Source organism: Cucurbitaria berberidis (genome assembly GCF_010015615.1).
Source record: "Cucurbitaria berberidis CBS 394.84 unplaced genomic scaffold K460scaffold_4, whole genome shotgun sequence".
Taxonomy (NCBI): domain Eukaryota; kingdom Fungi; phylum Ascomycota; class Dothideomycetes; order Pleosporales; family Cucurbitariaceae; genus Cucurbitaria; species Cucurbitaria berberidis.
The window spans coordinates 2,653,612-2,681,213 of NW_024468938.1; the positions used below are offsets into that span (position 1 = coordinate 2,653,612).

Genomic DNA, 27,602 nt, shown 5'->3' on the forward strand with positions numbered 1-27,602 from the left:
ACGGACTTGCCAGGGAGTAGAAGATGTTGGAAATGAACGCTATATCTTAAAAAAAGTAACGTTCATGAAGCAGGGCTTGCGCAAGAAATTTGAGAGCATCTCGATATATCGTAACAGCTAAACAGAAAATAGCGTTTGCATACACTAGCACTTCATCTTAATCCCCCTCCTCTTCTCGTTTTCTCTCCACTCAAACATGAGCTGAACAGCCATATAAAGCGCAGCACAACTCGTCGCCATGAACACCCAGCCGTCCCACGTCCCAATAATCCCCTTCAACAACTCGCCCAGACCATCCAAGCCCAGCGCAAAGCCCACAAGATTCGCTGCCATGAGCATCAGGATTTCGCCAACAGCACCCACGCCGCAGAGCCAGCGATACGCGTCGGGTCGATCCTTCCACTTGCGCGCTGGGAAAATGTACGAAGCGATGATCTCAGGGAGAACGAAGAGTGTGACGAGCCAACCCCACATGAGGAGGCGAAGTTGGATATCATGCCATATGGCGATAAAGGTGAAGACGATCAGATAATTTCCCACTGCTCTCGCCTTGCCCCAGATACCTGGCATCGCGCTGCCACCGAGCGGAATGTACAAGTAGCGCAAACTCCACTTGTTGAAGCTACGATGCCATCCGCGCCAGAAGTGCATGACGCTGTAATTATTCGACATGCAGCGGACCATGTTCTCTGGGGGGTCGATACCATCCAGTAGTGCCCAGAGGCGGAAGAAGCGCCACGGAATGAGAAGCTTGAGCCATATGTGCTTGAGATTGAAGAAGCCAAGCATGCTGAGCTGCGCGGGCGTGTACTGGGACCAGGCAGGCTTGGCGTGGAAGATGGCGACCATGTACATGTAGTGAATCATGATTTCCATGGTTAGTAAAACGACGATGAATCGTATGGCGTACATTGTTGTGCGTTTGCTGGTGATGCTATGTGGGCGGTAGCGTTGCTGGCAGATGTAGTCGTTGAATGTGACGACAGGGCCCGCGAGGTATAGTGGCGAGTACAGGGCATACGCGAAGTAGTTGCGGAAGCTATAGTCGCTTGGTTTAGCAGGGATGGTAACGCGGTCGCGCTCAGAGAGGTTAGAGGGGTCGAGTTGCTTCTTCTTAACGTTATTAGCTCGATCGGTGGACTAGGAGTAGGGGTAGTTACTTCGAGAGGACTATTGGCTCGCGAATTTAGACTCCAGTAGTAGTCGAGATTGAAGCTGATGAGTCGTAGGATGGTGAACTTGAAGAGCACTTCCCAGCGAGGCATGAGGCCGCCGTAGCTGTCGAGCGTATGACCGAAATTCCTTGTCGGTTGTTCCTTCTCTGATGATGGGGACGAGAGAAAGGCGCTGAAAATGGCATTGTACGAGTAGCCGGTGCTGAACTCGTTGGCGAACAAGGTACCGACGTTGAAGATCCATGTGGCGGCCGGTATATGTTCCTTCGGCAACTTCGTGACGATACAGTAGTTCGCATATAGTATTCCAAGAATCTTGAATGTGGAAAAGCCGTGCAAAGCAGTAAGGAAGACACCAGCAAACAGTACATCAAACGAGATGCGCTGGTTCAACCGGGCATCTGCTGCTGCGGAGGCAGTCAAGCCCATAGTGAGGCTACCATTACCCGCAGAAGGACGTACGTGCGTATATGTGTCCGCTCTCCAGAACGCGTCGTAGGCCTTCCGTAGCATTGGATGCAGTAAAACCACAATGAAGAGATACAACATGTTTGAACGGAATCCAGAGTATTGAGAGTCTGAGTTGTCCTACGCGTGTTGAGCATGTAGTTTGTGACAGTAGAAGAGGACAACATACGACTTTCCGGCCAGGTATCCAACCATCATCTAGCAAGTGAGAAAACCTTGAGTAATTCGGATGTGACTCTGAAAAACAATTAACAATTGATTCCCTGCTGCTGTGTAATTGGACAAACCTTTCGATACATCCAGCACCAACTTGAACATAAGGGCCACGGCTATCAGAACGGCCACGGAGTAGAAGTAAAACTCCGCTGTGTTCCATCGTGGCGGTTGTATATTGTCTCCTACATCCTTGCTCTTGCCTTTTCCATTCTGCACCGGCAAGGGCCCTGCTGGGTCGAGTTTGGCTTCCTCGAGGGCTTCCTTCGGGGGTGTCGTGGCCGGCACTACGAAGCGGGTGTCGAGGGTGTCGAGGGAGTATAGCTGGCGGAAGAATCTGAGCGCCATTGTGTTTCCAAGTCTATCTCGTCATCTTTCAGACATCCAAATGTCTATATAGCGCTCGGATGTGGGTGTGCGGCTTGGACGCGGGAGCGGCAGGTGCGGTGGTGAAGGAGAGCTCCGCAACCTCAACTTTTGAGGTTCGCGTCCTTGCGATAGCCTTCCTTCAACATCCACGCCCACCCCACGTTCACTGGCCCGAAACTACCTTGTCTGCTCACCAATACGCGTCAATTGAATCGCTGCACTACCGGTAGACCGCTGTGAAGCTTTGCGCATTGCGATACGACGCGCGATGAACATTCCCAATTCGTCAACCGCACCAGCAGCGGGCGAGTACGCTGGAGGTATGTATAGCTCGGAGAGCTTCACGATGCGCGCAAACTGACCTGCATGCAGACGAGGTCTCCGCGATCGTTCTCGACCCCGGATACTCGACTGTACGCGCGGGGTTCGCGGGCGAAGACGTCCCCAAATCAGTCTGCCCTTCCTTCTACGGCCTGACCGACGAAGGCAAATATCTCTTCGGCGAGAATGCAATCCATGCGCCTGTCGGGAATGTCAACATCAAGAACTACTGGGGCTCAGATGGCATAGTAGAAGACTGGGACACGGCGACGAAGCTCTGGGAGTATGCCATCACCAGTCGGCTTACGGGCGCGAGACCTGGAGACCCTGCAAAGAACGGGCTAAATGATGGCGCTGATGCGAACGGGGACGCCATGGATATGGACATTGATGCGATAGAGAACAACGAGAAGCCGCTAGAAGACAGCCCGTTGCTCGTCACTGAACCGGGTTGGAACAGCGCGAAAGCGCGGGAAAAGTACATCGAGATCGCAATGGAGGACTGGGGCACGCCAGCCTTCTTCCTGCAAAAGACAGGTGTCCTGGCTGCCTTCGCGTCAGGCAAAGCGTCGGGCATCATCATCGATGTCGGCGCATCACATACCAGCGTTACGCCAGTGCTAGACGGCATGGTGCTGCGCAAAGGCGTGCAAAAGTCTCCCTTAGCAGGCAACTTTGTCTCGTCCCAAATCCGCCAAACATTCAAGCAGGCGACCCCCGAGATCCCACTCACACCACACTACCTGGTGCAATCCAAAACCCAAGTTGACGCCGGCGCCCCCGCACAAGCAACCTACAAATCTTTCTCCAGCAACCCACCTACAGACTCGTTCCGGCTCAACGAAGAAGACCGCATCCTAACCGAGTTCAAAGAGTCTGTTGTAGAAGTCTGGCCAGGACCCGGCCGCTTCACAAACGGCACCAACGAAGAGCTCGCCAAGAACATGCCCGGCAGACCCTTCGAGATGCCAGACGGCTGGAACCAAGTCTTTGGACCAGAACGCTTCCGCGCGGCGGAGGGGCTATTCGATGCATCTGCCGCACTGACGAGCGAGACCAACCCGCGGCCAAAGGATGAGCAGACCATCCCCAGACTGGTGCAGGCGGCGGTGCAGCAGGTCGATGCTGATCAGCGGCCCATGCTGCTCTCTAATATCGTTGTCACGGGCGGTTCGACATTACTATACAAGTTCAACGAGCGTCTCAACTACGAGATCAACAACATCTACCCGTCTACTCGCAACAAGCTCATCGCGCCGGGCAGTGTAGTGGAAAGAAAATACGCAGCTTGGATTGGAGGTAGTATACTCGCCAGCCTGGGCAGTTTCCACCAGCTGTGGATTTCAAAGAAGGAGTATGAGGAGCATGGAGCTGGTATCGTAGAGAAGCGGTGTCGGTGAGCAAATTATACGTAGAAGGAGCTTGCAACTGGGAAGTTCTGGGCTAAGTTAGGGGTTCTGTTGCGGGTGAAGAGGAGTATGTGCGTCTAATGGCGTTTTTTGGACAAAAGGCTTTGTGAGAGTAGAGACAGAGTTTGAAGGCTAGTAATGATTTTATTCGTGTTCAAATGTTTGACCTTTCTGAGTGAATCGATGTTGATGTAAAATGGTCAATTTGAAGGACTTCACCGTGTGCATCAAGTTCACGTTACGAGCCAGCTCTTCAGCGGAGAAAAAGGACAAGTTCATAGCTCTTGGTGGTCATGATCGTGTTGCCTCTATCTAATCGGCTACCGTGGATGGGCCATAATGGACCTCTGATCCGGGTTATAGTACATGTCTTCATGCCCGTAACGCCTATGCGAATTCTTGCCCGACAGCTCTTCAAGTATCGATATCCATCGTCTCTGCGGTTGCCGTAACGTCTTCGTCCTTCAGCTCGTGCACTGTGACATACTTGCTAATCTCCTCCTTGGTGATGACCTTTTCGTTCAGCACCGCTGTGGTGCCCCGCTGGAAGCGGTAATTCCGCTGCTTGGGCCGCCTGGTGTTGGGCGTCTTGAAGTTCCTCAGGAGCGTCGTCTTCTCCTCGGTAATGACGGCGACGTCGACGTTGCTGCCAGACCCCAGATCGTTCCAGATACCCGCCTCAATCGCATTTGCACACAAGGCCACGGCCTCATCCCGGCTCAAATTGCCCTTCCATTGCGTCTCAAAAACGGACATGGCAGCCAGACTACCCGACCCCATTGTCACGTAGGGAAGCTTGTCGGTGGAGCCGTGGGCGTGCACGGTGAAGAGGTGGGCGCCCGTGGGGTCCACGCCGGCGACGACAAGGTAAGCGCCAATGTGGCCTTGATGGCGGAAGAGGTGCTGCTTCAGCATGGTCATGCAGGTGACTACGCGTGGCGTGCGGCCGGTGGAGAGGGCGTGCAGTTCGAGGTTCGACGAGATGATGGCGGTGGTGAATTCCGTGTCTGCGGCGGTGCCGGCGCCGGCGCACCAGATATGGGGGGAGATGTAGTGGAGTTTCTCGCAGTTCTAGCCATGTTGTCAGATATGTAAGTAGGTGTTTGGTGGAGCGTCGCGGAGCCCATGGCGGGGAGTGGGTGAGGTGAGGGCGACGTACCTTGTCCGCTACTATAGGACCGCTGGTGGCTCGGGTATCTGCTGCGATCACGACGCCGCCATCGAAGAGACATCCCACAATGGTCGTTCCTGTGCTAGTCGCCTTGGGTAGTGGGACACCCTGGGCGTGGAGCGCCGCATTGCGGTTGTGGTGGGAGAAGTCGAAGCCGCCCATGGTGACGCGGAGAGACGGGTTTGTGCCTGCGTGATTGTGCGTTGTAGTTTGACGGTGCTGTGCAGTACAGGTGGCTTGCAGCTTCTTGGAGCGGTGAAGGTCGACGGGGTGTGGTATAAACCTAGGATTCAAGACGGCGATGGTGAGGTTGCGTAGCTGTCGTGCCTGGAGCTGGAGCTGGAGCTTAGCGCCTTGGTACGATCCGAGCTCGCAACTTTCTTTGGGGAGCTGCAACAACAAAGGTCGCGCCGTGTGAAAGTTGTCGTCGCCTACATGCTTGTCGCTCTATGACATAAGAGCGCCAGGCCCTCCTTCTAGGCCACCATTCTCAATAAAAGCTTCGAGCTCTTCCGCCCCAGTCCACCCCGGGCTTCACGCTCGTTTTCGTCCACCCCGTCTCCGATCCTACACTCGCGCTCCAGTGCCGATGATATAGCAAAGACGCTGTACCGCAAAACATCCCAGCGCGAGATCCGACCGAGCTTCCTACGCGCGAGAACCTCATCCGCCTTCACCATGTCTACGGGCAACGCGCCGACAGTCGAGGCTGGACCAGAAGTTGCCGATATAGAAACAGAGGTAGCTTACCAGTTGCTAGCACTAGCAATCCTAACACTGGCCAGCGCTAACGTATATACAGCATCTAGGATTTAAAGCTCTCAGCCAGGGTGGAGCAGGTCCCAAGAAGGTCAAGATCCTCCCCGAGCCATGGCCTACCGACAACGTGCCTCCTGCCTCAGCGACGCTTCTCTCAATAGCCTCCAAACCCGGCTTCCTCGCAGCCGCCGGGCCCGGCCTCCTCGTCGTGACCACAATCGACAAGGTGCGCAAAGCATTTGAAGAGCAGGCTGGCGAAGGCGATGTCGTCTCAGACTTTACCCCCGACGTGCAACTGACGGTTCCCACGCTTCGCCATGTCGTTTTCTCGACAGAGGGAGAGTTCCTCGTCGTATCTGCCGAGGAGAAGGGAGGGCTTGCAGTCTTTGATGCTGCAGAAGTCGTAAACGCCGGGAAGAAGGAGCCAAAGAGACAACTCGACACCGAACAGGTAACCCTTCGCGCACTCCTACCAAACCCCGTACCCTCATTGGCCCACTACTTCGCCGTTGTTCTCGACTCGGGCAAACTTATGATAACCAATGTTGATGACGGGGTATCGAAGACCATTAAAGCCGAAGGTGCCAACTGTGTCGCATGGAGTAACAAGGGAAAAGCCGTGGCAGCCGGATTACAGGATGGAACTTTTGCGATACACTTGAGCACAGGAGATCTAAAGGCAGTCGTCCCACGTCCTCCTGACGTCGACCAAAGCTTTACTACCTCTGGCCTGTCATGGCTCAACAACGAGCAATTCCTCGTTGTACACTCTCCAAAGCATCCTGATCTGCAAGAACCACAGGACAGCAAGTACAATATCGTCAAGAGCAACAAAAACTGGACATCATTCACGTTTCATCCTCTCCCTTGGGACCCACTTCTTACTGCGCAAGAAATACCCCGTCGAGCTCTCCCCCCGCGCTTCTCAGCCACACGGCTACGGAATTGGCTGCCTGATCTCGAGGATATGCTCATCATCACCAACTCGCACACCGATGCCATCGCGGTACTGGCGTCGACTAGCGCGAAGATATCACCCTACCAAGAGACCCTCGACGAATTTGTCTTAGTCGATATCGACGACACAAGAAAGGCTGCGGTACCTCGAGCTGCTTATGGAGAAGATTCCGACAGTGTTTTCATTGGCGAGGCATTGGATCTTTCTAGTACAGAAAAGATACTGCGCCCAGTTCCAGCACTAGAAGAAGAAGGGATCAACGAGGCTCCGTGGCCACTGCCTGCATATATGGCTCTTACTCATGAGGGAGTTCTGGCAGCATGGTGGGTGGTTTGGAATCGATCCATCCAGGCCGGCACGCGCTATCCTGGTCTCATCTTTGGCAGTGAAGATGCCAATTCGGTAGCTTCCTCAGCTACTATGGACACTGCTCCTGCTCCAAAACCTGCACCCCCCGCCTCTATACCATCGTCTGGATCCCCGTTCGGACAGGCTTTAAATGGTCCGTCCTTGAATGGAACGAGCAGCGTCTTCGGCAAGCCGGCGGCCACTTTTGGAAACACCGGGTTTGGTACGCCGACTCCCGCCTTGATGAAACCCACACCACCAGGCTTTGGTACGCCTGGATTTGGGTCTACTACTCCGAAGCCTGCACAACCGGCGTTTGGTGCTCCTTCTGCGATAGGAGGTACTTCCGGAGGCACTGGGTTTGGGTCTACTGCTCCGAAGCCTGCACAGCCGGCGTTTGGTGCTCCTTCGGCGATCGGAGGTACTGCTGGAGGTACTGGGTTTGGAGCGGCAGGTGGAATGGGCAACAAGCCCTCTCCCTGGGGTGCACCCTCACAACCTACCCAGCCTCAAGCAAACCCATTTTCTGCTGCAGCTAGTGGTGCGTCAGGGTTTGCAAAGTTCGGACAGTCCGGCGGCGGTTCCAACTTTTCGAGTTTTAGCAGCAACAATGGTGCTCAGTCAGGATTTGCATCACTCGGCCAGGGGCAGCAGAAACCTGGATTCGGGAGTCTCAAGACCGAGCCGAGTTTTGGCTCTACGGTCACAGTAGGCTCGGGCACTGGCTCCACGCTTCCATCATGGGCCAACACGCCAGGGCAGCAGAGTGGCTCAATGTTTGAGCAAAATAAATCCTCATTCAACACATCCTCGTTCGAGTCCAAAGAGTCCGATAGGAGTGATACAGAGGACGCAGAACGACGGAAGAGGGACGAAGCCACACCGACCCCCCAAGCTCCTCCACCACAACAATCACAACAATCACAAGCCCTCTTCGGCCTTGCAGGCGGCTTTAAGCTTGGAACCACTTTCTCGAGTGATGGTACAGCGAAAGACGACCCGGCGAAGCCTGCAGCTCCCACAAACGGCTCGTTCTTCGGTAGTGACTTCGCAAACACAATAGGCGTAGCAGCCTTGAAGCCACCGGCTACTCCTTCGAAGGAAGCGCCACCGAATGTCTCAACTACTCCTGCGTCACCACCAAAGCAAAAACCGCTATTCCCGAGTGCAACTCCAGCGAAAGAGAGTGATACCCCGAAAGCAGCTCCACCAGCCAAGGAGAAAACACCTCCCATTGACGATGCGCCACTTCCTCCTGACTTCACAACGGCAAGATCATCCAAGCCGGATGCACCACTTCCCCCGGATCCTATTAACACAAAGCTACCGCAGCCGACAGACGATGACTTTCCACCTCTTGCTGGTAGTCCAGGCATCAAGGTTGAAGCCCCCAGCTCATCCGTTGAGGTATCTCCTATCGATGAAGAGGATGATGACGAAGATTTTTCGGATGAAGATGATGAGGGCGAAGACGAAGACGACGAAGAAGCGTCTCCCTCAGGCCCTGCCTCAAGATCGCAGCCATCGAAAGCAGGTGGCTGGAGTTTCCAAGATAGTGTCAATCAGTCTCCACGTGTCTTCCCTCCTGCGCCTACGCCTCCAGCTATCAAGTCCGGCACTACGTCGCAATCTGGTAGGAGCGCATCACCAGCCCAGCCTGCGCTATTTGGCCAACCTACCAGACCAGCTAGTAGTCAGCCGGCGTATTCAAACTCATCACTCTTCGGCCAACAATCACAAAAAGGTCCCTTGTCATACGGGTTAGTAAACAAGACAGACCAGTCTACGACACCCGGAAAACCAAATCTTCCGCCACCGACGAATCGCGCGCATGCCAACTTGCGCGCATCAAGTCCAGTTCGTTCAGCATCAACATCTGCCCTTCGAACACGGAGAGAGCCGTTGGTCGCTCCAGGTGCTTCGCTGAGTGCATCGGTTCAACAGTTGAAACCGCCAACACCACAGCCACAGGTTTCTGATCTCGAAGATGAAGAGGATCAACGCATGCGCGAGCAGCTTGCGCGACCAATTGAGCCTAGCAGGACGCTGGACGAGTTCGTTGCATACCAAAACTACACTGGTAGAGCTCCTAGCAAGACTGGCCATGCTGCCCAGATTGAGATGATTTATAAAGACATCAACGGCATGGTTGATGCGCTTGGCTGGAACGCGCGTTCCATCAAGTCGTTCACCCAGTATCACAAGAAACCTCAACCTGGCCATAAAGTCAATCGACGTACCCTAGAGGATGTGGAAGATGAAGGTCAAGACGGCGCGTGGTTCGAGAAGTTTACCCTGTGCGAAATCGAGGCGTTGAAGGCTCTCGAAGATCAGCTGGAACAAGAGTTGGATGCAGGTCGAGTACAGGACGTGCTTGACAAGCTTGCTCAGCTGGCCCGTCTCCTCCATGAGAAAGCTAAGCTGATGACACGCCTCAACGACATCCGCCGTCAGATCATCAACCGCAAGGATCCCGACAAGGCCGAGGTGCTGCGCAAAGCGCCATTACCGAAGGAACTCGCCGACGGGCAGAAAGCTCTTCGCAACCACTATGCCCAGCTGCTGACCTCACTTAATAAAGCGGAAGAAGCTGCTTCGATCCTTCGAACACGCGTCGCTTCTCATAATGCCCAGAACGGCAAGGCCGGTGCTGTACCGACCATGGATGCGGTGAAGAAGACAATCATCAAGATGACTAGTATGGCTGAGAAGCGCAACAGCGACATCACATTACTTGAGTCGCAAATGCGCAAGGTCGGTCTCACAGATGCAAGTCGTCCCTCTTCGTCATCTTCTCGCACTATCGGCACACCGCGACGAGCAAGAGGTACAAACCTGCGTAACAGCGTGGCCGGGCCGCCGCTCGCTACACCGCCTATAAATCGCAACAAGATGAGTCTGAGCGAGTTGAATCGCCACGCCCTCACGCCAGACGTCGATGCCACCCCCACACCGAGCAAGGGGTATGGTCTGTTTTACACGCCTCAAGGTAGCCCTTCGCCGAGCAACGAACTTGCGCGCTTGGGTGATCTCGTTGATGAGAATCTTGACAGTTTGAGGGCGACGGCGAGACGGAGGAAGCAAGTTGCTGCCGGATTGAAGAAGGCGCTTGTTGAGCGTGGTGTCAAGACTACCAAGGTCAACTGATTGACAGATTGGGATCGACTGGTTTTGGTTGACTTGGTTATGATTGTGTATCAGTAGGCGTTTCTGCAACGCTTGTGTTTTTTTGGAATAGCGCATTGGAATGAATTGAACATGTGTATGTAATACGTTGAGCGAAGCATTGGCATGCTGGTCTGGAAGGCATGGAATCTAGTCTCGTTGTCGATAGTGTTTTGCTTCGGATCTTGTATAATGAATGTCATTACACCTGTTAACTATATGCAGAACCAAGACGCCAGTGTCATTAAGCCAGAACACATCGCCTCGCCGACGGTCACTATCGCCTCATCCATGGGCACCATCGCCTCGTCCATAGGCAGCATAGCGACGTACACGAGTACTGTTGCCTCATCCTTAGATACTGCCGCATCATATATGGTATTATCACGTCCTCTATGAGTGCCATTAGTCCAAGAGTCCATGAGTGTCATTGCCTCTTCAATGAGTACTGTTGCCTCTTCTTACGAGTGCTATCGCCTCATTTAGAAGTGCTATCGCCCCATTTCCGAAGGCGGTAGGTGCCATCACCCCTAGTAAGCGTTTGGTTGGCCTCGCCTATGTCTTTCGCTACAGTGAACTCCATCTACCAGCATTCCTGTCATCTACCCCAATACCTTTGGCAAGTTTCAACAGCATATCACCAGTTGAGCGCTTGGAGGCCCTTGATGAGGAGAACGATACGTTGTCAGCGCATCTTAGCCGCCCGACTTTAAACTCGAACGCGATAAACAAGATGATCGCAAGAAGTCCGACGTTGTTGAAAAAGAAGGATGCCATCTACGCTATACGAACGAAGGATCACGTAAAGCCCGAGGCCGTGCCATAATATTAGGACCGTCCATGTGTGCAAGAAGAGTGTGGATCCTATGTACTTACATATCAACTTATATCCGAGCGATTCGTTGCAACGACACAAGCTAACCGACGAACTCGAGAGTTAAAAGTGGCTCAGTCTAGCATCGAGGAGCGAGAGAGACTGCGGCTCAGGACGAATGCACAAGTTGCCGAGCGAAAGAAAAAATACAAGACGTAGCGAGACAAGGACCTAGACTAGGGTTCAACTTAGACTGCTGTTAAATTAGGGAAGCAAAGACAGTATACCGTGGCCTCTGTACGTCTTATGTACTGGTCCCAAATACATCGTTGTCATAGTTGAGGGTGCTCATGATGATCTAGGCCTACTACCTCTGCGTACATCAGTGTTCCCATACGTAATTTCACGATGAAAGACGACAAGACTATACAGGAGCCTAATGTATAAACAAGCAACGAGTTTGTACACGAACATTGACTACGCTACCGCAACACCTTCTCGACAACGATCAGTAAAGACAGCCAAGACCACCGCAATACGTTCGCCACAACCAACGATCAAGACGGGATACTCTACGCCATTACAGAGTTCAGGAAAGAACCCACCTCCTTTCTCAGCTACCTTGTAGTACACCTCAAGCAGATCGTGTACGATCTTGTTGGTGCATCGGATCGCACGTGACAAAGGCAAGAACTCGTCTCTTACCTAGCCCTAGCGTCCTAGCAGCATCTATTTATATATATATATATATCCTCCGCTACTTCTCTCCCTCCTTCTCTCCATCACTCTTCTCTAATTTTCCATAACTCCCCTCTAACTTTCCACTCCTCTCACATTTTCCAGAAAATTTTCAAAATTTCGCCCGAATATCCTTCTCTCCTCCCCAATCCAATCGACCTCAAGATACCTCCAACACAGGAAAGCCTGTTGAGCTAGTGCCAATCCGTGGAGGTACTTTGAGACGGAGATGTACTCTGCCAGCATGGTTAGTCAATTTACGCCCATCCACTTGCATAGTACTAACTCATTTAGATCAGCTCAGCCGCCCCCTCGCCGACCGTAGCCTACAACGACGAAACAACGAGAATGAGGATGGGATACACATATCCCGACGAGAACAATCAAGACCGTCGTAGCGAAGTCTGGATCACCTTCCATGGAACAAAATATAAGAGCAACACTCACGAAGTATCGCCCAGAAGCTCCCTGCACGACGGTCCAGGATATGAAGATGGCCTACTGAACGCGTCAAACTTCGCCTTCGAGACACGAATCCCTGAACTGAGGTATATCAAACCGCAGAGATGGCAGGGACAGGTGTACCCGCTGTGGAAAGCGAAGTTTGGAGCGGTCCAATCGACTGACACCAAGGAGATTGTCAGACGGAAGCTCAAAGAAGAGAACCAGAAGAGAAAGGCCGACCATGATTCTCAGAACCCCAACAAGAAGACGAAAGTAACGACCATCGCCAACGACATCGCATCAGACACAGATGAAAAGGACGACACTGTCTACATGAATGCAAATGCCCTTTTCGAGCGCTTCTACGAATTCGACAAGACGCTCTCAAAGAACGCATACGAACGAGTTGGACTGTGCCTCCAATACCGGGACAGTCTTACGAAACCGCCTCCAATTGCCCTCCTTAGACAGCTGCATGAGAATGGGAAGGACTTCGCACGCCATGATCCAGCCAAGGTATGGACCGATCCAGCATGGGTGAAATTCCTCGAAACGCATGCACCCGACTCGATGAGCGCGAGGGATACATATCTCGCTTGGCGCGCAGACATTGACAAGTGGCGCGAGGATCTCGCACGCATGCTCAAGAAGTATTCGGAGTGAATGCTAAGTTTTTCGGCATGAACAATGGTTCAAGAACATGATATGTTCTCAGACACTCGAAAGTGAGACATGGCATTTGGACGAGCAAAAAGGAGGTACATCGGAGGCATGGCATTTAGGCGAGTATAAAAGCACATGGGAGGACTGGTATTCAAATCTTTTTGCATTTTCTTTGAGACTGATGGCGGTCTGCATTATTTGGATGCCCCTTGACGTGAGAACATACCATTCTCTCTACTACAACGTCACCTACTCGATAGAGGCAGGGCACACCGAATATATCTAGTATTCATTTAGAAAAACAATGTAATGGACATTACAAAACTTCACATCTTGGTATAACAGACTATAATAGACCACCTACTATAGAGTCCAGCTCTAATAGCGCAGACTTTGCTTGACGGGGGCGTTGCGTTATAGTCGGCTGAAAAGTCCTAAAGTTAAAATCAAGTAAAACGACCTTACGAGAGGATTTGAAAAGCGCCTATACCAGCTCAACTAGGGCGTAGGCGCTTTGAAAATCCTCTTAGTTGAGCCATCGCTGGCTCTGTGAAAGTACTTTGAGTGCGGAGATGTTTGTGATTACATTGATCAACAACCTTACGAGATAGTCAAACCAAGACCTAGGCCCTCTTTGAAATAGACAAAAAGAGTAAAGAAATGCAAAGATGTAATGATGTTAACGTTAAAACATGTGAGGCCGAAGCCATGTAGCGTAGAGTGAATTTACGTCATACCCATCAGCCAATTTTGCACATCACATTCATTGATATTGTGTCGACTGACATTGCTTCGCAAGGGGTAGGCTGGGGAGACATGTGAGTTGTGGGTCTAACACCCACGAGTAGCCATTGCCACTTGTTGGCGAAAAAGAAATGAAAGAAAATAAAACATAAAACAGCAAAAAGAAATCCAGGATTTCGACAACGGCAGGATTCGAACCTGCGCGGCCGAAGCCATATGATGTCTAGTAGATTGAAACTCGTTCGAGTCATACCCATTAACCACTCTGGCACGTTGTCTTATTTGCTGATGCAGAAAATTGGATTAAGATGGTAGATATAAGGAGGTTTTATTCACCTAACATGCCCTTAGCCTAAGCGCTGCTTGCTCGAGAGAAACCGTACACTCACAAAAAATGCTGTCAAAGTGGGGCGGGGATGGAAATTTAAGCAGCCCGTGCCGTACGAGACCCTCGGCAAGCGCAGCGCGTACCCGGTCACTTTTTCGTCGCGCTATCAGGAAATTGTGGGGCGCGATCTCCGCGAATGGAGCACTTTATCCGACAACATCATTGGGTTCATGCAGGTCCCGACATTAACACCCCAGAATAACTCAGCGTGCCACGACGGAGCATGAGCGCGACCTCAAAGTGTTGAGCTTGCTACTGCTGCTTGCCATCTTGGAGTTTAGTCACTCTGCTTACCCGGTTCGCTTGCCCGCGCCATGAGGACGAGAAGCACACTACGATTTGAGTTGAAGGTCTGCGCTTGAAGCAGAGGCACCATGGAGACGATAGCAGCAACCCCCAAAGGCGCATCGCTGGCGTCGCCCAAGGTCGTGAAGAATGCCAAAGGCAATATCGTGCCGAGTAGCCAGATGGCACATATCGCATACGGCTGTGGTATGCCTTGCCCCAACCCAACCACGAATGTCCTCTGCTGACCTTGGAACAGAGCACATGGGCGAAATGTTCGAAAACGCGCGCAAGCAGACCCTGCAGCACTACCGGCTCATCCTCCAGAATATCCACGAGAAACCGAGCATAATAGCGCAGACGTACAATGATTTGGCGGCGAATGAAGGGATGCATGTTGTCAGCCTCAGGCCGCTGTTTTTGTGCCTACAGTGTCCGAGCATCATGACGGAGAGGGACAGGGATCTGCACTTCGAGACCAAAAGTCACTGCTTTTGTATGTTGTCGCAGTATGATATACATGTGTTGGAGGCAAAGCGGCTAATGGGCAGCAGCGGTGGAGTCAAGGGACGGGAACATACACTGTGGGAACTGCCAAGATTTCATCTACGATCCCGCGTTGGAGGTCTTGAGACTCCAGAAAGGTCACTTCCTACCCCCCTCCTCTTTTGGGGACTGCGAGCTGACAGAGTACCTATAGGCAAAAAGCGCAAATACGAAGACACGACTACCACCGACGACCACAAGCTTGTCGTGAGCAACTCCACCTTCCTCCCATGCCGCGCTATTGGTCTCCGCGGACTATATAACATGGGCCAGACATGCTTCATGAGCGTCATACTACAAACCCTCGTCCACAACCCCTTCATTCGGAACTTCTACCTCTCGGAAGGGCACAAGCAGACGGACTGCGAAAAGGAGGCCTGCGTTTCCTGCGCACTGGATGAGATGTTCGTTGAATTCCACTCTGCGGAGAAGACAGAGGGATTCGGTGCTGTGCAGATGCTTATGGGCAGTTGGTTAGCTGGAGAGGCTCTTGCAGGCTACCAGCAGCAAGATGCGCATGAGTACATGCAGTTCATCTTAAACACACTGCACCTTGCAAATGGCGGTAACACCGACGATGACTCTGAGGACTGCAGATGTGTAGTTCATCAAACGTTTTGCGGGAAGCTGTCGAGTACAGTAACATGCGACAAGTGCCGGAACGTTACGACAGCGCTAGACCCGTATATGGATCTCAGCCTCGACGTGCGGGGCCAGAGTAAGAAGCGGAAATTTAACGCTAACAACGGTGGGGAGGAAGCGCCAGCTCTGGACCTGAGAGATTGCCTTGACAGGTTCACAGTCAAAGAGAAATTCGCCGAGTACACATGTAGGAATTGTGACAGCTCGCAGAACGCAACGAAACAGTTGAGCATCAAGCGATTGCCGCCGGTTCTCTCCATTCACCTGAAGGTACAATTCCCCTCCCTCGAAGTCTCTAGACTACCGATTATTAACGCAAACAGCGCTTCGAGCACACCAAATCCACATCCTCAAAGATCGAGACGCCCGTTCGCTTCCCAGTGAAATTGGACATACACCCGTACACGACCCAGCACAAGGCTCAACTGAGAGTTGCGAAAGCCTCTGGTACGCCTATTGCGATACAAAATATGAACTCGCCAGCGAATAGCTTAATTTATGAGCTTTCGTCTGTCATTGTGCATAAAGGCAAGATTGACTCTGGACACTATGTTTCATACTCAAGAGAAGGGAATGATTGGTTCATGTTCGATGATAGCAAAGTCGTGCTTGTTAGTGAGGCCGACGTTCTTGCTGCAGAGGCGTATCTTTTGTTCTACATGGTTGGTGGCCTGGAAGTGTAGGCTGCAACCTTGCTCGTATATCTTTGCTCGCCCGTTTCCGTCGTGGGCATAGGCCCTTGTCATGTTTGTGTGTTGGGCTATATATAGCCCGGAGTTGAAGGATCGACGTTTCTTGAGGTGCATTTTTGGCGTTCTACTGGCATAGGAGGTATGTAATACCAGCAGCATGGCGCCTGGCGACTATGGAAAGTCGAAAGTTACTGGATTTGAGGGAATTTCCGGGTTCTGAGGAGTAGAAGGATTACTGCATCAAACTCTTCTTTTCACACTCTCAACCACTTCTTCCGTATTGGCTGAAATGACGGAAGTGCGCAGTAGTCGACGAATTGTTTGTCATCCAGGTTCTTTTTACAAACACGACACTCGAGGCGAATCTGACCAGATTTGCCGCTAGGTAGTTTAGCCGTGATCTATATAAGATGTGAGTATGCCTTACGGTCCCGCGCTTTGGCAGGAGCGTAATAACTAGAAAGTCATAATTTTTGGGTGGCCTAAGTAATTAGGCAGCTAGACTGTTCTGATAGGGGTCCTAACGGAGAGGTCAACCTGACCGGCTTAGTAAAGTGGAGTTCAAGAGCTTGGGTGGTGGCCTTAGACCGGAGTTCGCTAAGGAAGGATTTTGGCGACTAGAGTGTGGCAGAGTTCTAACATGCACAGAGCCGATCTTAAGAGTGGCAGAAATGATTCATAGACGGCACGTGGAATGGCTTGTCTCGTGTGATCACCGTTGTTCTAGCGATGCTGTCTTTCTAGTGGTGGCACCTGGACCCCGGCGTTCACTTCTGTGTCCGTGCGCTTTGATGGTGCAGAGTGCCAGACCCACATAGCAGTGAACAAGAAGGTTGGCAAACTTTTGTATTGAGACATGCTATTTACTCCTTCGCCGATGAGTAGATCCACAGAAGAATTGTCTTTTCTGTGCGTCCGGATGCTCTAGCATCTTAGGCGTACGGCGTGATCTGAATGACTTTCATTGCATATTAATAGTAAATTATGATGGGCTGGCCCTAGCCCACTCTGCATCATCTTCCAAGGATACTTTTGCGTATTTCGACGACTCTAGGGACGCTAGAGGACCTCAGTACAGGCGGGATGCGTCATGGCACTCCAAAGGGCTGGGATTGGATTGAATTGGACGCCGTGTGGGCGTTAAGCCTTGCATTAAGCCTTGTGTCTCATGTTTCCTTTTCGTCTTACTATTCTGTCATAAAAATGAAGCGCAATGAGCCCCACACTGGGGCCTTACGCTACCACACCCAAGTCTGAATTCCTTGCACGAGAGACTTGACGACAAAATTACGGAATAATTTACTTCAGATAGCCACTCACCCACGAGTATTGGAAGATCCCAAGCTCTTTGTATGTCACGATAAAATTCTCGTAAATCCTTCACCTAGGGAGCCAAGAATGTAACCCGCTCGGCTACGTAAGTTCTTAGTAGTCAGCGATCATAGTGAATGTGCCTTGCGATGTGCATGTCTATGTCAGGCCCTCAGCAGTAGGTGGATGCCGTGTTCTACTTCCAGGGTGGGTTTTATGCGTCATTAGTGTGTTCATGAATGGATCGCCATTAGACCAAACCATGACTAACATACCTAACAGAAACGACGAGGCTATGATTCGGAAAAGCTATGCATTCATCTACCCCAATCAGACAGATTCTGTTCAGTGAATAGGGGTAGTGAAGAAGCGTTTCGTTAGCCACTGCACGCGCCTCCTTTTGTTCAATTGATGTCCTCGATCATACAGATGCTAGGGCGCCCTGGACGTTCTATTCACCTTTTTCCGAGATCTCACTGCCGCCTACTCGGCTCCAGGACGTGTCCATCCAGACTGACACAGGACAACACCAACATAAAATGCACCGCCCCTCGGGCTTGGCACACTTAGTCGCGTCAATGGTCAGAGTTTCGAAAACCGATCAGAGTAGATTCCAGAGAAGGCGCGCATCACATTCTTTTTATCCTCCCCACCCCCATCGCCCCTTTCACGCATGCAGAAACTCGAACCGACATGACCTCGCACTCGAAGCTTGAGAAACCCAACAGCGTGTCACCTCACGACTTTCGGCGTTCTATTCGCAACACGATTCAAAACCCCCACCGGCTCCTATGGCTAGGCTGTGCTACTGTCTCATTGTTGAGCGCAAGACACTTGTTGGTCGAACAAAATGTGCACTCCCCGCTACAGTTATACATCTACCAACTCGCCGCAGCGGCCACTTTTATATTCTGTCTACATCCATGGCGGCGGAAAGTCCAGGAGACAAGTGAACAAGAACAATGGAAGAAGGCAACAGTGCAAGGAACGTTAATGGTCGCCGGTGCGCACTGCCTGTTAGCAATATCGATGAGCTGCACAATGCAAGCCATCTTGCACTTCAGAAACTTTCCAGTGCTCATTTTCATGACTGTGAGTACTTGGGAGCATGTCTTAATTCACAAAAGTCTAACACCGCTAGACAATAGCCTACTTCGTCGAAGGTTTGATACTTTTCGTTGCAGGACTCAGGCCTCAGTCACGAGCAGAAATTTTGCGCCTTTGCCTACTCGTTCCAGCTTGTGCTGGCATCTTGATCACAGAATATCGACTGAGGGTACCGAGCCTGCTACCATCTATTCTAGCAATGCTGTTCGCTGGGATCGCAAGTGCTCTCAGAAAGCTTGCCATCGAGTACTATCCAGGCGACATGGCCGATCGCAACGTGGAGAATAGATGGCTTGTCGGTATGGGAGCTCTGGTTGCGGTAGCTTGGGTCGTCTTGCATTGGCCTAGACAACATATATTCATGTTCGACATGGAAAGCGTACCGATGCTCGCCATCAATGCCTGCTTCAGTGCGGCCGCACTGTTGATGGGAGGCTCAGTCCTCTTTCCAATGGACACCCATTCCGATAGCCAACCACCCGAAACTGTTGATATGCAATCGCACCGCATCATACACGACACTCTAACACTGTTGACCCTTATTGGGATTGTAGGATGCTACTCCACTCTTTCGTTGCGCCGCTCTTACATAAGCTGGTATCAACTAGGGTGCTTCATCCTCGCAATGCTGTGTATCAGCAGCAAAGCCGTCTATACCGTCGCCTGGAGATTGTGGGAATGTCAAAGGGATAACCACGGGAGTTACGAACTCGTCACAGACACGTCTATACTACCGCCAAGCAACAACGAAACGACAACTTTCATTGAAGAGTCGAACAAAGCCCGGTTAGAAACAATACAGATAGAGACTCGAAGCACTGGCTGGCACTCATTCTTGGTCAGTATCGCGATGGTGATGATATGGACGTCGTATCTGTTGTTAAACTTCACAGAACGGGAAGGCCCTCGTGTCCATACCGCTCTTAACCGGGAATACACTCCGAATTTGGCTGTAGAGGTTGTACTCAGCATGTACAAAGAGCCGGTAGATGAGGTTGCTCAGCTCATTTCGAATCTGAAAGTCATGCCATCACTCTCGGAAGCTCTCTTTACAATCTACATCAAGGATTCGGAAACCGATACGGAGATGATCAAGAATGAAACGGGTGCGAATAGTGTCACCTTACTCCCCAACATTGGAAGAGAAGGCGAGACGTACCTGAACCACATTGTCAATCGCTGGGACACTCTTGCGAAACAGACAATCTTCCTTCAAGCAAACATCCACGATCAGCGAGAGTTCTACTCGCATCTCAACAACTACTTCAAACCAGGTCGAACGGGCTTCCTCAGCCTTGGCTGGTCTGGGAGCGTATGCAACTGCGATTCCTGTGGAGATGAGTTCTTCTGGCGCGACGAAACCCACCTGTTCCCCACTATTCAGTCCCGGATCAACAATGCAACCGCCTGTCGCAATGTCCTACTCAGCTACAAAGGCCAGTTCGTAGTCTCAGCGGCACGCATTCGAGGCATCGATAAAGCCATCTACCATGATCTCCAGCAAGCTTTCATTGATGAAAAGAGCTGGGCACACCAAGAAGATTACCTACGCGGGCGAAGTGACTCCATGAGCCAACCTTGGTTCGGATATACAATGGAGAGGATGTGGAATCTGCTCTTTCAATGTAATGATATGGACGTTGCGTGGAAATGTCCGACCTTGTTGAGTAGATGGAGGATTGGAGGCGATGTCGAGGATTGCCAGTGTTTCGACTGAAGATTTCTAAACCCTTGTAAGAACTGTCAAAGAGGAATAGTCCATTAATTGTTGTGATACCCACGGACCTTCGAGTGGCGAAGCGTACGCAGATTTCAGGAGCTCTTTAGACCAATATAAGCCTAATGATTATGTAAGAAACAATGACCTTGCGCCACGAACGTCATTGAGCAAGGAGAAGAATTTAGTGACGCGGACTTTTGATACGGAAAATCCTCCTCTTCAATGCCATACTGGATCCATAAGCGTTTGACGATAGTCATGCATCAGGATGAAGATGACAACGTTTGAAGCGCCAAGCTGAAACGTGGGGCGCGGGCCACATGCCGCTCTGGCTATTGTAGCACGTGTCCGACTTCTCCACCTTTGCCCGATTTGATCGAGCGGAACGGGCCCCTGCTGCCCAAAGCCCTGGATTCCACGGCATGCGATTCAAATTCCTCTTTTCTATGAAATGGCGACGTTACTGCCAGCTGGCATCAGGGCAGGTCGTGCCCAATTGCAGTGATCTATTCTTTAACCCTACCCTCTGTGAAGAACCCAGTAAGCTTTACTCCCCTCAGCAGAATTACGACTTGACATAGCTGGGGTTGCGATCTAATCAAACGTTTTCTTGCGCCTCGCCATAAATCAACATCATGGCAATGGCCCAAAGGAAAAACAAAAACCTATCGATTGCGTCCATCGATAGTATTGATGAACCTTATCCCAATCGTCAAAGTCAGCTTTACAGAGAACTCGAGGTTTTACTGGAGCTCACGCCAAGCACTTTCAGCTCAAATCTTCTAGCGCTACCACGAGAGCTTCGGGATCAGATCTTCGACTATGTGTTACCAGAAGCTGTCGAAAGTCGCCCAGAATTACACACATGCCTTTGGGGGGCCGATATGGTCAACGGAGAGCCCTGGAGACATGATATATTTGGCTATGAAACTTCAGTACCTAACGCTGACCGGCTGCGTCCCGAACTCTTGCTTATTAATAAGCAAATCCGCGACGAGCTGTTGCAAAACTACTTCCGCCGTAGCAAGCTGACACTACACGCTGAGTTGCGGAACACTACAGCAAACAACGATCACTTCGAATACTCCCCACACATCCTACAGCTGCCAATGCTGAAGCATGTCACTCACATCAGATTCTATGTGGAATGGAACTACACGACAACGAAGCACGTTATCAAGGAGCGACGACTGAAGGACCAAGTTCGCATGACCGACGACCTGCTAAAAGCAATGGACAAAATTATTCACCCGTTACAAGCGATCGAAACAATCGAGCTCTCCATCCTTTTCTTCTGGAAATATCATTTTGGCAAGGTATACAGCCTCTCTATGCAAGACCTTTTCGATCTCGAAGATAACTTTAAGCGGTACGCCGAGCAACGCTGGCTTACTCTTCTCCGCGACAACAAGTCGCCGTCTGTGATATCGCCCAACCCGTCGGCGGCAGGAGTGGGATACAAGCTGTCCAGTGAGAAGAAGGGCACGGAGCAAAGTGGGGGCATGGAGATTTTCGTGAGCCAGGATTTGGAGGATGCGATGAGGGTTCGACGGAGGAGTAACGTGGATTTTTACGGGCATTATGGCATTTCAGATCCATTGCCGCAGCCCAGTTATAGACATGGCGTGATGATCTAGCTCGCGCGAAGGAGGAAATACTAAGCAGACCTCGGCTGAGCAAGGGATATGGCAATCCTATTAGCCAAGGCTTCCACGTGCCCGTCTCGAGAACTCTAAAAACTAGGAACAAACTACGTCTAAGTGGGTGTGGCGAAGAAGAAAAAGTGCGAGGGTATAGTTGGGTTGGGAGCTGGGACGGGATGATAGTTTGGGAGTACCAGCTCCATCTTCGAGGGGGAGTGTGAATGAGCCAAGCTGGTAGGAGGCACAAATCATCCGATCAAGCTAAAGATCAAAAACATTCAAGACCCGCAAGGTGTCTTGTAAGCAAAAGTTACACTGTGAACAGAGGATTTGAGTGAAACATTTGGCGGGCAGCCAGCTTACATTGTAGAATCATCACACATGTTCAAGTCTACTGTGGGTGATACTTGAACTTCAGATCTGGGTTGTGAGGTGTTTGAAGTAGGATGTCTTTTCATTGCGTGTTGTCAAAGGCTGAAACTAATTGATCATCAAAGCTCAGCCTTGCCAGCATGTCATACCACCATTTGCATCGCAGACTCTACCCATGCGAGCCTGGACGCCACAACCGCCACACATAGTATCGAACCATCTGTCCGATTGGGAGAGGACAGGCTATTCTGGCACCTTCTCTCCTGACAAGAAATTCTAGCACAGGCTTGTAGGAATCGAAGATTAGCCTTTTGTGAACTGGCGTCTGGCGCCGAATCGACTACGTGCATAAACCAGCCTTCGCAAAGCATACAATATCACTGCTTGGTTTCCATGTGCTGCCTGCCAGTTTCTTCACTCTCGAGCGAGAGCTCCTTCAAGAAAAGGGAGGCGATAGCTCCAACAGCAGCGAGGGCAGCTAGAGCATACCAGATGGTCCGCAACGAGTCCGCATATGCGCCAATGATCGCATCCATCATCTCATTCGGCAAGGCGATCTCCCTCAGATGTGGAATGAACCCAACCGCGCTGGCGGGGTTCTCTAGAGTGGCCACAGATGCAGGTAAGCTTCCGAGCGACGCCACTGCGCCCCCGAAGGTGCTGCTAAAAGCAGTGGCACCCACCGCGAGACCGACCAGACCCCCAAAAAGACGGAACGAAACAAGCACACCAATCGCAAGCCCTTGATCGTCGACAGTGGGAGCACTGGCCTGCATGGCAATGGTGGGGACTGTAAAGAGTATACCCAAACCAAGGCCAGCAAGAGTCTGGAAGCCAGCAGATGCAGCGACTGAAGTGTTCTGATCCCAGAGCGCCATAAGGCCAACACCGATCGCAAGCAAGACCCATCCGACCCAGATTTCCCAGCGATATTTGCGTGAGGCTTCGACTGCGAATGCTGCGGCACCGCTAAGCACGACAACGAAGACGCACAGCGGTAGGATCGAGATAGCCGCTTGCAGTGGTGTCTTCAAGAAAACTGCTTGAAAGTAGAGTGGGAGATATAGCAGCAACGCGTAAAGTATCGCTCCGTGGATGAAAGCACCAATGAGTGTCACCTGCGCTGTAATATTGCTGAAAATGCGATGGGGAAATACCGGTTGCGGCGGATACTTTTCATACACAGCGAAGCCAATGAGGAATAGGATGCCAATGATGAAGGGGAGTATCGTCCGCCACGATCCCCATGGGTACATTGCATCTGCCCAACTTAACGGGAGAGAAAAGAGGATGGCACCTGTGGCGAAGAGCAGCATGCCCGTCCAATCCAGTCGACGAAGCTTTGACGCAAGAGAGTCCTCAATAGGCTTCAAGTTCATGTAGAAGAAGGCCAGTAGTGCAGTAATACCAATGATGGGGAGGTTGTACCATCCCAGCCATCGCCATGTCGCATACTCGCTGAAGAGGGCGCCAATGATGGGACCGAGAATGCTGCCAACTGCCATTGGGAAGGAAAGCAGTCCTACCCAGAGCGGGCGTTCTTTCATTGTCGTCATGTCCGTGACGATGACTTCGCTCAAGACGTCAAGACCGCCGCCTCCGAGTCCTTGAAGTACTCTTCCAGCGATGACAGTAGCCATATTCTGCGCTACAGCAAATACAATAGCTCCGACGAAGAAGAAGCCTAGTGCGATGAAGAGTGGAATGCGTCGTCCGAGGACATCGGAGGTTGTGACATAAATTGGCTGAACCACGGAGACCGCAAGCATAAAGGCGATGCTGGCCCAGAAAGCTTCAAGTGTAGTTCCTCCGAGCTGTGTAGTCATGATCTGTTGCGATGGAATTAGCAGGCCTGTACTTGTCGTGGAGGCGGCGGTCAGCTTACCGGAATTGCGACAGCTAGTCCCGTGGAGTCGAGAGAAACGAGAAGAACCGCGAGCCATAGCGACAGTGAAGCCAAGTAGAACTGGTATGGTTTGTTCCAGTTCGACACGGATACTTCCTCTGCCGCAGAGGCTGCGAGTTCTGGCACTTGACCAGTTTTCTCAAGGTCGCCATTTGCGCCCGTTGTAGACGCCATTATCACAATGGCTAAGCGGCACAAGGGTAGGGAGAAGTCGAGGCGCTGCTGAGTTGTTTACGAGTACGCAACTTCAAATTCAAGTAGTAGGCTCTTATTGTGTATTGCTGACAAATGGTTTCTTGTGGCACAGCAGCGGGCGCGGTGTGGTTGTGTCCGACTGCGCATGCTGGGGTGCTCAAAGAAGAAGGGCCTGGAACCAAGAGCTTCATTCACCGCCGGCGAGTCATGCAAAACGTGTTGGGATCTCGCCATCTCAGGAACTGGTGGCGTCAGGAATAAGTCGGTTAAGAGCGGAAGGTAGTATTCTAGGTTGCTGTGCGTCTGACACGCATACAATGATAAGAGAAATCAAAGACTCCACTCTGTCCCGTGTAGCGTCATTGGGGCGTACAGTAGAGTCTTGGCATAAGCAATAGCTGGGACACATTGACGAAAATGATTATTCGTTCTTGTTATTGTAAACTGAGCACTTTTAAGCAGATGCAAATAAATGCAAACAGAGTGCCCTTACCTAGATGGCTTATTTGAGTAGGCCAAGATTTGGGTGTAAATAATGATCGAAATAGACGAATCTACTTGTTGACGAAGCCTTTTGCTTATCTCGGTTCAAGCAACACATGGATGAAGCTATCGTTGTTTAAGTCGAGATTCCGCTGCACAACTAGAGGGTCCAACGGGCGCGGCGACGGGGACTGCGGTCCCAGCCGCCTCGTACGCTAATGCGCCCCACTGAGTAGAGCACTTTACTTTATTAGATGTAACGAGAATAGGTTGTAGGTATGAGTCCCCTACTATACTTCATTGAAATGTAGTCTCGTTAGGGCTTTAGGGCTTACGGGTCCACTATTGCCCGCTCGCAGTGATGCAGTGAGATATGACAGTAGAGGGTGTGGTACGGCCCGGCCCCTCGCGAATGACGACAAGACGCCAGGGGGAGCTCGCTTGGAATCACGACTTGACACTCATCGTGTTATGCAGATTTCGAAATTGAATGTGATTGATGGAAATGATTACGTTGCAGATCCGACACGTCCCCTAATGGACGCATCGAATTTCGATCCAATCACGGTATCTCAACACTTTCAGGGTGCTGAAGTCCCCTGGGCTGCATGAACCTGGCGCGCAGCACTAGGTACTTTGACACCCTGACCACTAGCTTCCAAGTCGAGCATCTCCTGCGCCCACTCGCAGACGCTATTTGCTAGCTTCTCTACTTGTTCCTCGGTGTTGCCAGCATGGAACACAACCCTGATGCGGCTGAATCCTTTAGGCACTACCGGATAATCGATAGGGAAGCAGTTGATACCTGCAAGCTGCAAATGATAGCAGAGGAATAGAGTGTAGCGCTGGCGGGTCATGACCTGAAAAGCGTTAGTGGTGGTCCAGAACAGAGTATGGTACCGAGTTGACCTACAGGCACAACATGGGTGACAAACGGCTTGGATTCCCATCCTTCAAGATTTGGGATCGAGAGAATACCCTCGTCCACGGCTTCATCATACACATCGTTTGCCTCGATGGTCCGAGCAAAGTGCTTCACGACGTGCTGGATCTGGTCTTGCAGCTACAATGAAAGTCAGTCAGGTGTCGTTTCGACCCAGTCCGAACTTACAGGCTGTGTCTGACCAGACTCCATAAGTTTGTAACCTCCGCGAATAGCCGCTACCATCGGAAATGAGGGAGCAGTGCTGTAGATGAACGATCGTGCGTTGTTCACAAGCGTTTCGCGAACAGTGTTGGAACACACCACAGCAGCTACCCCTAGGAGTCAGTATCCGAACATGAAAGAATGTTGATTGGTCGACTTACCTCCCGTACACGCCAACCCTTTTCCATAAGTGTGCATACGGACCGCAACGCTCGCCTCCAGCCCCAACATGCTCACATACCCTCGGCCCTTTTCTCCAAAGACGCCCGTGGTATGCGCTTCGTCCACGAAGAACTGACAATTGCCACCCGGAAAAACTTCTTTCCCAACTTGGATAAGCTCCTTGAGTGGGCTCACATCGCCGTCCATACTGTACATGCTCTCTAGGGCGACAATGACAGATCGCTTGCCGTCTCGAATCATCGTCTCCGTGGTTTTAATCTCAACCAGTTTCTCGCGAAAGCTGTCGACATCATTGTGCTTGAAGCTCTTTTTGTAAAGGGCTTTACTAATCTGCATGCCCTCGTGTGTGCTGGCGTGGATGTACTCATCGTACAAAATGGCATCGCCAGGTCGCGGGACAGCGCCCATGAGTGCTACATTGGCCTCGAACCCTGAATGAAACAACAGTGCCGTTTCGCCGTGGTGAAACTCGGCAATCTGACGCTCGGCCGCTTCTGTATACGGGTTGTTGCCATTCAAAAGGCGCGAGCCACCCGCACTGAGTTCGAAATCTGGGTTTGCAGCAAGTTCTTCGAGAAAGGCTTTGCGAATCATGCCAGATTTACTGAGGTGTAGAAAGTCAAGAGTGCTGAAATCGAGCGATTGAGGGTGAGGCTCATTGCGGTGCAATGTGAACACAGCTTTATCTGAGCGTCGGACGTCAAGCGATTCTTCGAGATTCCGATCGAAACGTGTTGTACCGCCATTTAGCGCGGCACTCTTGGACTTGTGGATTGGGAACCATTGAGCAAGCAGAGTAGGAGGAGTCATGACTGATAAACAGACCCGTAGACTTTTTTTTTGGTGAATGATACAAGCGCCTCAATTGAAGATGAAATTGAGACTGGAGTGTGGCAGCTCTCCCGAGATGAAAAGCTCAATAGTAGTACCATTCCTTGAGTTCTTTTCACTCACTGGACCTGGAAGCATCTAGATCGCAAGCAGGGCGCTTGTTGAATACACGCGTTGGGAACTATGCATGCAAGATAGCTGTTCCGTATTGTTACGGCCCCCAGCCGGCCATATCATTCCAAATGATCGCACCAACCAGCCTAGATATCGACTGGCCATGCCATGCTTGTGGCCAAAACGGAGATAGTTCGGGATCACAACTTTATTTCAAGGATATATCGCAGCTTGGCTTTCTCTCAGCTAGACCTGAGTGCAAGCTTAGTGCTTACAAG

At 51.3% G+C, this 27,602-nt stretch overlaps 10 protein-coding genes and 1 non-coding gene across 11 annotated transcripts; 6 read left to right on the top strand and 5 right to left on the bottom strand.

Annotated features, from left to right (window-relative positions):
• Positions 1–144: 144 nt before the first annotated feature.
• Positions 145–2,204, bottom strand: K460DRAFT_407959 (glycerol:H+ symporter-like protein; the record flags this gene model as incomplete). Its single annotated transcript, XM_040937125.1, has 4 exons — positions 145–1,113; positions 1,161–1,763; positions 1,813–1,880; positions 1,931–2,204. The coding sequence occupies 4 exons, from the start codon at positions 2,202–2,204 to the stop codon at positions 145–147; spliced, it is 1,914 nt and encodes a 637-aa protein (XP_040786185.1).
• A 153-nt stretch (positions 2,205–2,357) lies between these two features.
• Positions 2,358–4,109, top strand: K460DRAFT_316178 (actin-like protein-like protein 6A). Its single transcript, XM_040930330.1, has 2 exons — positions 2,358–2,545; positions 2,598–4,109. Exons 1-2 carry the CDS (start codon positions 2,494–2,496, stop codon positions 3,944–3,946), a joined length of 1,401 nt encoding a protein of 466 aa, XP_040786186.1. The 5' UTR covers positions 2,358–2,493; the 3' UTR covers positions 3,947–4,109.
• Positions 4,086–5,488, bottom strand: K460DRAFT_396884 (N-terminal nucleophile aminohydrolase). Its single transcript, XM_040936129.1, has 2 exons — positions 5,115–5,488; positions 4,086–5,026 (listed from the first exon to the last, which is right to left on the bottom strand). The coding sequence occupies exons 1-2, from the start codon at positions 5,286–5,288 to the stop codon at positions 4,370–4,372; spliced, it is 831 nt and encodes a 276-aa protein (XP_040786187.1). The 5' UTR covers positions 5,289–5,488; the 3' UTR covers positions 4,086–4,369.
• A 41-nt stretch (positions 5,489–5,529) lies between these two features.
• K460DRAFT_387647 (uncharacterized protein) lies at positions 5,530–10,569 on the top strand. The gene is made up of 2 exons (XM_040935652.1): positions 5,530–5,867; positions 5,929–10,569. The coding sequence occupies exons 1-2, from the start codon at positions 5,805–5,807 to the stop codon at positions 10,336–10,338; spliced, it is 4,473 nt and encodes a 1,490-aa protein (XP_040786188.1). The 5' UTR covers positions 5,530–5,804; the 3' UTR covers positions 10,339–10,569.
• A 1,472-nt stretch (positions 10,570–12,041) lies between these two features.
• Positions 12,042–13,015, top strand: K460DRAFT_418658 (uncharacterized protein; the record flags this gene model as incomplete). The annotated part of the gene is made up of 2 exons (XM_040937962.1): positions 12,042–12,155; positions 12,203–13,015. The coding sequence occupies exons 1-2, from the start codon at positions 12,138–12,140 to the stop codon at positions 13,013–13,015; spliced, it is 831 nt and encodes a 276-aa protein (XP_040786189.1). The 5' UTR covers positions 12,042–12,137.
• Positions 13,016–13,936: 921 nt separating this feature from the next.
• Positions 13,937–14,037, bottom strand: K460DRAFT_t55. The gene has a single exon. It is a non-coding gene; the product is annotated as a tRNA-Ser (tRNA).
• Positions 14,038–14,429: 392 nt separating this feature from the next.
• On the top strand, positions 14,430–16,758 carry K460DRAFT_148448 (cysteine proteinase). Its single transcript, XM_040926794.1, has 5 exons — positions 14,430–14,639; positions 14,692–14,928; positions 14,987–15,076; positions 15,133–15,890; positions 15,944–16,758. The coding sequence occupies exons 1-5, from the start codon at positions 14,522–14,524 to the stop codon at positions 16,301–16,303; spliced, it is 1,563 nt and encodes a 520-aa protein (XP_040786190.1). The 5' UTR covers positions 14,430–14,521; the 3' UTR covers positions 16,304–16,758.
• Positions 16,759–17,908: 1,150 nt separating this feature from the next.
• Positions 17,909–20,571, top strand: K460DRAFT_316190 (uncharacterized protein). Its single transcript, XM_040930331.1, has 2 exons — positions 17,909–18,715; positions 18,765–20,571. The coding sequence occupies exons 1-2, from the start codon at positions 18,317–18,319 to the stop codon at positions 20,445–20,447; spliced, it is 2,082 nt and encodes a 693-aa protein (XP_040786191.1). The 5' UTR covers positions 17,909–18,316; the 3' UTR covers positions 20,448–20,571.
• Positions 20,572–20,992: 421 nt separating this feature from the next.
• K460DRAFT_148499 (uncharacterized protein) lies at positions 20,993–22,138 on the top strand. Its single transcript, XM_040926795.1, has one exon. The coding sequence runs from the start codon at positions 21,086–21,088 to the stop codon at positions 22,085–22,087; it is 1,002 nt and encodes a 333-aa protein (XP_040786192.1). The 5' UTR covers positions 20,993–21,085; the 3' UTR covers positions 22,088–22,138.
• A 716-nt stretch (positions 22,139–22,854) lies between these two features.
• On the bottom strand, positions 22,855–24,431 carry K460DRAFT_251392 (MFS general substrate transporter; the record flags this gene model as incomplete). Its single annotated transcript, XM_040927387.1, has 2 exons — positions 22,855–24,294; positions 24,351–24,431. Coding segments are annotated over 2 exons (1,521 nt in total), but the record flags the coding sequence as incomplete, so codon positions are not given.
• Positions 24,432–25,492: 1,061 nt separating this feature from the next.
• Positions 25,493–27,416, bottom strand: K460DRAFT_368491 (class II aminotransferase/8-amino-7-oxononanoate synthase). The gene is made up of 4 exons (XM_040933784.1): positions 26,358–27,416; positions 26,161–26,303; positions 25,963–26,112; positions 25,493–25,909 (listed from the first exon to the last, which is right to left on the bottom strand). Exons 1-4 carry the CDS (start codon positions 27,187–27,189, stop codon positions 25,631–25,633), a joined length of 1,404 nt encoding a protein of 467 aa, XP_040786194.1. The 5' UTR covers positions 27,190–27,416; the 3' UTR covers positions 25,493–25,630.
• Positions 27,417–27,602: the final 186 nt, after the last annotated feature.

Bases quoted from the DNA above. Each gene is read 5' to 3' on its own strand.
- K460DRAFT_316178 (XM_040930330.1), top strand. From the start codon at position 2,494: ATGAACATTCCCAATTCGTCAACCGCACCAGCAGCGGGCGAGTACGCT. The intron at 2,546-2,597 runs GTATGTATAGCT...ACCTGCATGCAG, and splicing joins AGCGGGCGAGTACGCTGGAG to ACGAGGTCTCCGCGATCGTT.
- K460DRAFT_396884 (XM_040936129.1), bottom strand. From the start codon at position 5,288: ATGGGCGGCTTCGACTTCTCCCACCACAACCGCAATGCGGCGCTCCAC. The intron at 5,027-5,114 runs GTACGTCGCCCT...CAACATGGCTAG, and splicing joins GTCCTATAGTAGCGGACAAG to AACTGCGAGAAACTCCACTA.
- K460DRAFT_387647 (XM_040935652.1), top strand. From the start codon at position 5,805: ATGTCTACGGGCAACGCGCCGACAGTCGAGGCTGGACCAGAAGTTGCC. The intron at 5,868-5,928 runs GTAGCTTACCAG...ACGTATATACAG, and splicing joins TTGCCGATATAGAAACAGAG to CATCTAGGATTTAAAGCTCT.
- K460DRAFT_148448 (XM_040926794.1), top strand. From the start codon at position 14,522: ATGGAGACGATAGCAGCAACCCCCAAAGGCGCATCGCTGGCGTCGCCC. The intron at 15,077-15,132 runs GTCACTTCCTAC...GAGTACCTATAG, and splicing joins GGTCTTGAGACTCCAGAAAG to GCAAAAAGCGCAAATACGAA. The intron at 15,891-15,943 runs GTACAATTCCCC...TAACGCAAACAG, and splicing joins TTCTCTCCATTCACCTGAAG to CGCTTCGAGCACACCAAATC.
- K460DRAFT_316190 (XM_040930331.1), top strand. From the start codon at position 18,317: ATGACCTCGCACTCGAAGCTTGAGAAACCCAACAGCGTGTCACCTCAC. The intron at 18,716-18,764 runs GTGAGTACTTGG...TAACACCGCTAG, and splicing joins CAGTGCTCATTTTCATGACT to ACAATAGCCTACTTCGTCGA.
- K460DRAFT_148499 (XM_040926795.1), top strand. From the start codon at position 21,086: ATGGCAATGGCCCAAAGGAAAAACAAAAACCTATCGATTGCGTCCATC.
- K460DRAFT_368491 (XM_040933784.1), bottom strand. From the start codon at position 27,189: ATGACTCCTCCTACTCTGCTTGCTCAATGGTTCCCAATCCACAAGTCC. The intron at 26,113-26,160 runs GTAAGTTCGGAC...CTTTCATTGTAG, and splicing joins AGTCTGGTCAGACACAGCCT to CTGCAAGACCAGATCCAGCA. The intron at 25,910-25,962 runs GTAGGTCAACTC...AACGCTTTTCAG, and splicing joins TTGTCACCCATGTTGTGCCT to GTCATGACCCGCCAGCGCTA.